At 42.3% G+C, this 9207-nt stretch overlaps 1 protein-coding gene across 1 annotated transcript; it reads left to right on the top strand.

Annotated features, from left to right (window-relative positions):
• Window positions 1-7131: 7131 nt before the first annotated feature.
• LOC116747057 (HIV Tat-specific factor 1-like) lies at window positions 7132-8901 on the top strand. The gene is made up of 2 exons (XM_032618886.1): window positions 7132-7333; window positions 7406-8901. Exons 1-2 carry the CDS (start codon window positions 7132-7134, stop codon window positions 8899-8901), a joined length of 1698 nt encoding a protein of 565 aa, XP_032474777.1.
• Window positions 8902-9207: the final 306 nt, after the last annotated feature.

Genomic DNA, 9207 nt, shown 5'->3' with positions numbered 1-9207 from the left:
TAATTGTTTTGGGTTTGTTATTGTAGGTCTTTTCCTTGTCTTGTGTTTCTTGCCTAGAGAAGTTCCTTTAGCATTTGTTGTAAAGCTGGTTTGGTGGTGCTGAACTCTCTCAGCTTTTGCTTGTCTGTAAAGGTTTTAATTTCTCCATCAAATCTGAATGAGATCCTTGCTGGGTAGAGTAATCTTGGTTGTAGGTTTTTCTCCTTCATCACTTTAAGTGTGTCCTGCCACTCCCTTCTGGCTTGCAGAGTTTCTGCTGAAAGGTCAGCTGTTAACCTTATGGGGATTCCCTTGTGTGTTGTTTGTTGTTTTACCCTTGCTGCTTTTAATATATTTTCTTTGTATTTCATTTTTGACAGTTTGATTAATATGTGTCTTGGCGTGATTCTCCTTGGATTTATCCTGTATGGGACTTTCTGTGCTTCCTGGACTTAACTATTTCCTTTCCCATATTAGGGAACTTTACAACTATAAACTCTTCAAATATTTTCTCAGTCCCTTTCTTTTTCTCTTCTTCTCTGGAACCCCTATAATTCGATTGTTGGTGCATTTAATGTTGTCCCAGAGGTCTCTGAGACTGTCCTTAGTGCTTTTCATTCTTTTCTCTTTATTCTTCTCTGCAGTAGTTATTTGCAGTATTTTATCTTCCAGGTCACTTATCCGTTCTTCTGCCTCAGTTATTCTGCTATTGATCCCTTCTAGAGTATTTTTACGTTCATTTATTGTGTTGTTCATCTTTGCTTGTTTCATCTTTACTTCTTCTAGGTCCTTGTCAAATGTTTCTTGTATTTTCTGTATTTCCAAGATTTTGTATCATCTTTACTATCATTATTCTGAATTCTTTTTCAGGTAGACTGCTTATTTCCTCTTCATTTGTTAGGTCTGGTGGGTTTTTATCTTGCTCCTTCATCTACTGTGTGTTTTGCTGTCTTCTCATTTTGCCTGTCTTTCTGTGTTTGGGGTCTCCTTTTTGCAGGCTGCAGGTTCGTAGTTCCCGTTGTTTTTGGTGTCTGTCCCCAGTGGCTAAAGTTGGTTCAGTGGGTTGTGTAGGGTTCCTGGTGGAGGGGACTAGTGCCTTTGTTCTGGTGGATGAGGCTGGATCTTTCTGGTGGGCAGGTCCACGTCTGGTGGTGTGTTTTGGGGTGTCCGTGGCCCTATTATGATTTTAGGCAGCCTCTCTGCTAATGGGTGGGGTTGTGTTCCTGCCTCGCTAGTTGTTTGGCATGGGGTGTCCACCACTGTAGTTTGCTGGTCGTTGAATGAAGGTGGGTGCTGGTGTTGAGATGGAGATCTCTGGGAGATTTTCGCCGTTTGATGTTATGTGGAGCTGGGAGGTCTCTTGTGGGCCAGCGTCCTGAAGTTGGCTCTCCCACCTCAGAGGCACAGCACTGACACCTGGCTGCAACACCAAGAGCCTTTCATCCACACTGCTGAGAATAAAAGGGAGAAAAAGAAGAAGGAGAGAGAGAGAGAGAGAGAGAGAGAGAAAGGGAGGGACGGAGGGAGGGAGGGAGGAAGAAAGGAAGGAAGAAAAGAAGGAGGAAGAAAGAAGGAAAGAAAGAGGATAAAATAAAAGAAAGATAAAATAAAGTTATTAAAATAAAAAATAATTATTAAGAAAAAAAAATTTTAAAAGAAAAAAAACGGACGGATAGAACACTAGGACACATGGTGAAAGCAAAGCTATGCAGACAAAATCTCACACAGAAGCATGCACAAACACACTCACAAAAAGAGGAGAAGGGGGAAAAATAATAAATCTTGCTCTCAAAGTCCACCTCCTCAATTTGGGATGATTCGTTGTCTGTTCAGGTATTCCACAGATGCAGGGCACATCAAGTTGATTGTGGAGATTTAATCCGCTGCTTCTGAGGTTGCCTGGAGAGATTTCCCTTTCTCTTCCTTGTTCGCACAGCTCCCGGGGTTCAGCTTCGTATTTGGCCCCGCCTCTGCGTGTAGGTCGCCTGAGGGCGTCTGTTCTTCGCTCAGGCAGGACGGGGTTAAAGGAGCCGCTGATTCGGGGTCTCTGGCTCACTCAGGCCGGGGGGGAGGGAGGGGCACGGATGCGGGGCGACCCTGCGGCGGCAGAGGCCGGCGTGACGTTGCACCAGCCTGAGGCATGCCGTGCGTTGTCCCGGGTAAGTTGTCCCTGGATCCCGGGACCCTGGCAGTGGCGGGCTGCACAGGCTCCCCGGAAGCGGGGTGTGGATAGTGACCTGTGCTCGCACACAAGCTTCTTGGTGGCGGCAGCAGCAGCCTTAGCGTCTCATGCCCGTCTGTGTTGTCCGCGCTGTTAGCCGCGGCTTGCGCCCGTCTCTGGAGCTCCTTTAAGCAGTGCTCATAATCCCCTCTCCTAGCGCACCAGGAAACAAAGAGGCAAGAAAAAGTCTCTTGCCTCTTCGGCAGTGCCAGACTTCTCCCGGACTCCCTCCCTGCTAGCCGTGGTGCACTAACCCCTTCAGGCTGTGTTCACAAATATTTAATTTGGCAAAGTGTTGGGATCCAGTGCACAAAGGAAAGGCTTTGCCTCGGTAGAAGAAAGAGTTCATCCTTTGTCTCCGAGGGGATAGAGAATATGGGTACAGATGTCACTGGCCTGGTAGATGTGGTGATGGGAGGAAAAGACGGTTCTCTTCTAAATGTTTTTATTTTATCCGTGAAGTACAAAGCAATGCTTTGAGAAGGAGAAATGGAAACAGGGTATTGGACAATTGATGACAGAAATAAGATGATCATTGGAAAATGGGAAAATATATTGATGAGGGAAATGGGGCAGAACTTTCAGCTAATGTTGAAGGCTCATTTAAGATTCATGCCATATGTAAGCAGTCAGTGTGGTATGTGTTTTTCTCTAGCCATATTTAACTGTTTGGATGCAAGTACAGATTAAGATTTAACCAGGACTGGGGTTTTCTCAGAAGAATATAAGAGCGGGAGAGAGAGGCAAAGGAGTTAAATAAAAGTAGACTCAAAGAAGGGATAGGAGAGGACGGTGGAGTCTAAGCTGGGAAAGTAAGGAACTGAAAGCAAGGCACGATTAATGCTGAAAGAGTGGTAAGGGTCACTGGATTGGAAACGTGTTGGAATTGAAGGATTGGAGGTTTGGGAATGTGAAAAGGGGTGATCAACTAGGTAAAAAGCAGGGATCGGAAGGTGGAATAATTGAAATTGAGATTTGAAGATGATGTAATTATTGCCCAGAACAAAGTCTAGAGTCTGACTGTAGGGATTGGTGTCTCTAGTGAGATGAGGACCAGACGAACGGAGCTAGTGCCAGGATTTGAATGGATAGTCTTTGTGAATATTTAAATCAAGGACGTGGATGAGAGTAGTCACAGGGAGCAAGTCAGGAATTCAGACACTAAGTAACGTCAGTGAAAGTGCGGAAGTGAGTGAAAAGGGAGTAGTGGATTGCAGTGAGGATGTTGGTGAATACTACAACCTGATGGCTGTGTTCCCTTCTCACGAGGGTGAAGTATATACACATGCTTCCATTTACAGATAACTTCCTCCATTACTGGAAACAGAAGTGTGCTGCAAATCTGTGCTACAAATCTTTCTAGCTACAAATTTCCTGTCCCAGACAATTTTACCTGTTCTTTTGGAAATGTAAAGAAGTTGCTTGATTTCTTATTTTACATGTATGAGTGCGTTTTAAATCGCTATTCATGAAATGCAAAGATTAATCTTACTTGAATAGATATGTGTGGGGATTTGATGGTGCTGTGTAGTTTTGCTCACGCAGACCTATTCTGCACACTAGATTTGCCAAGAACTTGAAACTCCCTGCTATTCTGCACCTGTGTTATATGATATGGAAAGACTCTTTCACAGTGAATTTTTATGAATATGGCAAAAATTTTAAGTATGTTCAGTTGGGAAGCATGACAAAAGAGCATAACTAAAGTTTTACCTATAATTTTGGTAAATAATTTTCAGTCTGTTTTGGGGGCTTGATACGATGCTAATAAGGGGGATAACCCTTTCATTATTAAATGGGGCTAAACATTATTTGGGCTACCGATTTCAAGTTTTGCTTAAGAAAGTAAATGTCATAATTAATTCATTATAATTTTAATACAAGTAGAACTCTGACTCCTTTTTCTCAGTACAGTTGTTTTGAAATTTATCCCATTTTGTAGCTGACCTAACTAGATCATACTTTTAAAAAGTAATTCTTTTTTTAATGGTCTTATTTTTACAAATAATTGATACAACAATGTAGTATTCACATTATAAAATGTGAGAAGAGTATATGTGAATATTGATTTCATAATTGATAAAATGTATATAATATTGATGAACCCAAGCAGAATGTCACTGAGAAATATTTATAAGCATTAGGTGTTAAATGAACAGATGTAGAATCAAAGTTGTACATACATGGTGGGATGGACACGCACCATGAATTCTGATCGGTATTAAAATGAGAGAGAGAAATAGCCAAGTAAGTAGTAAATAGAACACTGTCTAAACATCTTCTAGATAGAAGTAGAATATAGAAGTAGCTGTGTCAGCCCGAGTCCTAGACTAAACGTGATGTGCAGCAGATATACAACTATCCTGTGATGGGATTATAATGTGGGGAAGGAACAACCTTTTGCTGTAAGCTGAGAATCTGGGGTCATGTGTAAATACAGTATAACCTAGTCAATCCTAACTGCTACAATCTACATCATTAAAAAAAAATGAATCAGTGACTAACATTTGGAAATTTTGAGAATTAGCAGAAAGATCCAGACTTCAGATTTCTGATGAAAAATTGGCAGGGGTGACACATTTGGCCAACCCGGCACACATTGGCTGGGGCTGTATAGCATCTATCCCTTAGAAATAGAAGCTAATGCTATAGTTTACCCCCAGCATCCTATACTCCCTATTTCTATCTTACACGCATCCATCTTTTTCTTCAGTTATCTACATTACCTGTCTGGCCCTTGTAAGCACTTGAATTTGCCACTCTGGCATTATGTCAGATTTTCCCACCCCGCAGCAAGAAAATGCTAGAGGCAGAAAGAACAGAGGACTGAAGACAGAACTTTAGTTAATACCCACCTGCATGGATGAGATAAAGAATCAGTGGGGAGAGATTTAATAACTGGTTAGGAAAGGAAGAAGAAAACCAGAATTGGACAGTTAGCAAAACAAACTAAGCACAAGGAAGAGACAAGTCAAGAAGGGGGGATGGTCAACCTCAGGGAAAACTACAGAGTTCAACAATAAAGACAGTGATAAGAGCAGGTCATGTGTGACCTTTGAGAGAACAATTGCCGTGTTTTGATGATCATGGAAGACAGAAGGTAGGAGATTAAGGAGCAGAGGGCTGCTGAGAAAATGGAGGTGTTGAGATCAAAATTTTCACAAGTTTGGTATTGAATGGAAGGAGAAAAATAATTGATTTCTAAAATGGCAGAGGAATCAAACCAAATGTGTTTTTTTCCCACTTCTTGTTTTGGGGGACAAGGGCAAGGGGCGACACATGTTTGAAAAGCATTGGCAGAAGAGCCAGTAAAAAGGAACCAGGTTATTGAGGGAACAGAGTTTGGGAGGTGGCTAAGAGTAATGGATGGAGAGCATGGGTGAAGCAGCTAGTTTTGGAAATAAAGGATAATAGACCTTCATCTAAGTCTGTTAGTGTGCAATATGGGGTCCTAGTGAATCATCAGTAGTAACTCAGGAGAAAGCAGTATCTGGGTCCCATGGTGGGGGTGGGGTAATGCAAGAATGATGACCTCGTCTAGTATTATTAAGTCCATTTCACAAGTGGGGACATTTAGGCTCAGGGAAATTAAACAGCTTAAATTTTTTATTGAAGTATAGGTGATTTACATTATCTTAGGTTCAGTTGTATAGCATAGTGATTCTGTATTTTGTAGATTATACTCCGTGATAGGTCATTACAAGATAATGGATATAATTCCTTTTGCTATGCAGTGTATCCTTGTTGTTTGTCTGTTTTATATATAGTAGTTTGTATCTGTTAATTCTATACCCCTATCTTGCCCCTCCCCCATTCCCTCTCGCCTTTGGTAACCAACCACTAGTTGTTTTCTGTATCTGTGAGTCTGTTTCTGCCTTGCATATATTTCCATTTGCATTACTTTTTAGATTCCATATTTAAGTGGTGTTATACAGTATTTGCCTTTCTCTGACTTATTTCACTAAGCATAATATTGTCTAGGTCCATCTATGTTGCTGCAAATGACAGTATTTCATTCTTTTTATGACTAATATTCCATTGTATATATACTACATCTTACTCCAGTAGTCTGTTGGTGGGCACTTGAGTTGCTTCTTTTATTATAAATAGTGCTGCTATGAACATTGTGGTGCATGTATCTTTTCAAATTAGTGTTTTCGGTTTTTTTTGTTGATATATATCCAGGAGTGGAATTGCTGGATCACATGGTAGTTCTATTTTTAGTTTCTTGAGGAACATCCATACTGTTTTCCACAGTGGCTGCACCAATTTTCATTCCCACCGATAGTGGGGATGAAACCAGTGAAAAGGGTTCCTTTTTCTCCACATCCTCCCGAACGTTTGTTATTTGTAGACTTTTTGATGGTGGCCATTCTGACTGGTGTGAGGTGATACCTCACTGTAGTTTTGATTTGCATTTCTCTAATAATTAGTGATGTTGAGCATCTGTTTATTAAATGGCTTAAAGTTATATAGTCAGTTACTGAAGGCAACCTGAATGTCAAGTGAAGGAGTTTTGACCTGAAGGCAGCAAGGAGTTACTGAAGGTTTTGAATAGGGTTGAGGTTGTGGGAGTTACGCGGATGGGGTAAGGAGATGATTGTATGACAGCACTGACACTTCAGAAATAGGAGTGGCAAGAGCCAAGATAGTAAGCCAGGTCAGCTATTCAGATATGAATAGATAAGAAGCATGGATACTATTGATAGCAATCAGACTGAAAAGGAAGGGATGGATGGAAGAAATATCAGGAGGACAGTATTTCTAGAGCTTCATGACTAGCTGGAGATGGGGGACTAGAGAAGTAAAAGAAATAAAAGAGATAAGGATGATTCCAAACATATTTGTTGGATTGTTAGTGGAACCGTTTACAAATGAGAAAATCAATGTTGGAGTGAAGAGCAGCTTGGATTAAGACTTGCTGGATGGCGATGTCACGACGCGTCAACAGTGGCGGCTGCGTCGACAATGGCGACTGCCGTCAACAATGGCGACTGCGTCAGCGTGAGCGGGCCTCCGTTGTCAAGCGGTTTCCAGAGGTTGCAGCGGGACCCGCAGTCATCTTAGAATCGGCCGGCGGGGAGGACAGAACACCTGTGCCCGCTGCTGCCGCGTTGTGGATCGAGCGGCGGTGTCAAGACCCAGCGGGGCGAGCCAGCGTCACTTCGGCCTCTTCACTCTCCCGGACGCTGCACCTGGGCTAAGTCGGCAACATAAGCGGCAACAACTTGGATGGGAACGACGAGTTTGATGAGCAGTTGCGCATGCAAGAATTGTGCGGAGGCGCTGAGGACGGCGACACCAAGAAAGATCCCGGTGAAGAAAACGATTCTCTCCAGCAGCAGCCAACTGACACCCCGTACGAGTGGGACCTGGACAAGAAGGCTTGGTTCCCCGAGATCACTGAAGATTTTATTGCTCCATATCAGGCCAATTATGGCTTTTCTAACGATGGTGCGTCTACTTCTACTGCGAATGTCCAAGATGTCAGTGCTGGGACTGCAGAGGAACCTCCGCAAAGAAAATCCCCCGAACCCAGTGATACCAAAAAGAGGGGAGAAAAGAGAAAGGGTGAATCAGGATGGTTTCATCCTGATGAAAGCAGAGACACAAATGTGTATGTTTCTGGTCTGCCTCCAGATATTACAGTGGATGAATTTATACAGCTCATGTCCACATTTGGCATTATTATGACAGATCCTCAAACAGAGGAATTTAAGGTCAAGCTTTACAAAGATAATCAAGGAAATCTTAAAGGAGATGGACTTTGCTGTTATTTGAATAGAGAGTCTGTGGAGCTTGCATTAACATTTTTGGATGATGATGAAATTAGAGGCTACAGATTACATGTGGAGGTGGCAAAGTTTCCACTGAAAGGGGAATATGACACCTCAAAGAAGAAAATGAAGTGCAAAGACTACGAGAAAAAGCTGTCTGTGTGGCAAAAGCACTTGGATTGGAGACCTGAGAGAACAGCTGGCCCATCCCAAATGCGCCACGAGCAAGTTGTCGTCACCAGAAATATGTTTCACCCTTGCACATCTCAAATGAATGTTCAAGAAGCCGCAACTGAAATGGAATTTGAAGAACCTACAGATGAAAAGAAGTTTGAAAAAACAGAAGATGGGGGAGAACTTGAAGAAGATGCTTCTGAAAAAGATGCTAAAGAAAGTGGCCCTGAAAAAGAGGCTGAAGAAGGCTGTCCCCAAAAGGAATCTGAAGAGAGCTGCCTCGAAAGAGTGTTTGAGGAAGGCTGTCCCAAAAGAGCGCGTGAAGACTTCCCCGACAGAGAGTCCAGAGAACGCAGCCCCGAGAAAGAGCATGAAGAGGGTAGTCCTAAAAAAGAGTCGAGAGAGAATGGTGCAGAAGGAGAGCCCAAAAAGAAGAGACTCAAAACAGATCCTGATGAGAACGGCCTTGAGAAAGATTTTGAGGAAGAGAGTTCTGCGAAGGAACTTAATGCAAACATTCATGAAAAAGAGGTAGAAGAAAATAACTCTGAAAAATCAGAATTCGAAGGTGACAGCTCTGGGAAAATGTTTGATGAAGAAGGCTCTGAGAAGGGGTTTGACAAAGAGTCAGATGAGAAGGAAGAAGATTCCGATGAGAGAGGGACTGTGGGTGATTCAGGGAATGTTAAGGAGGAAGGGCCCCTGTCCACAGGCAGCAGCTTTGTCCTCAGTAGTGATGATGACGTTTAATCCCTTAAACTTGCTTTGTAGGGTGATTCCTCCATCTCCGTTTTGCTTGTGCTCCAGGGTAATTACTAGTAGTGTTACATGAACGTGTGCATAGAGGTAGGGTGCCCTCAGATCAATGCAGTGAAGTGTTCGTGATTATCTGTCCTGGCCGATTTTAAATATATGTGAACAAGACAACTGGATTCTTGTCTTTTGTCATATTTGTTAAGTGCATGCAGAATAATATTTTTTAAAGTATTCTGATTGAAGTTTTTGATATTCAGAAATCAAAAATAAGTTGTTAATATGCAGAAACAGAAAATTAGA

The sequence above is a fragment of the Phocoena sinus genome, chromosome X (genome assembly GCF_008692025.1).
Source record: "Phocoena sinus isolate mPhoSin1 chromosome X, mPhoSin1.pri, whole genome shotgun sequence".
Taxonomy (NCBI): Eukaryota; Metazoa; Chordata; class Mammalia; order Artiodactyla; family Phocoenidae; genus Phocoena; species Phocoena sinus.
Note: the sequence above shows the minus strand (reverse complement) of the source record. Positions and strands in the feature narration are given on the sequence as shown.

Coding starts and splice junctions, on each gene's coding strand:
- LOC116747057 (XM_032618886.1), top strand. CDS start 7,132: ATGTCACGACGCGTCAACAGTGGCGGCTGCGTCGACAATGGCGACTGC. Junction 7,334..7,405: donor GTTGTGGATCGAGCGGCGGT/GTCAAGACCCAG, acceptor ACCTGGGCTAAG/TCGGCAACATAAGCGGCAAC.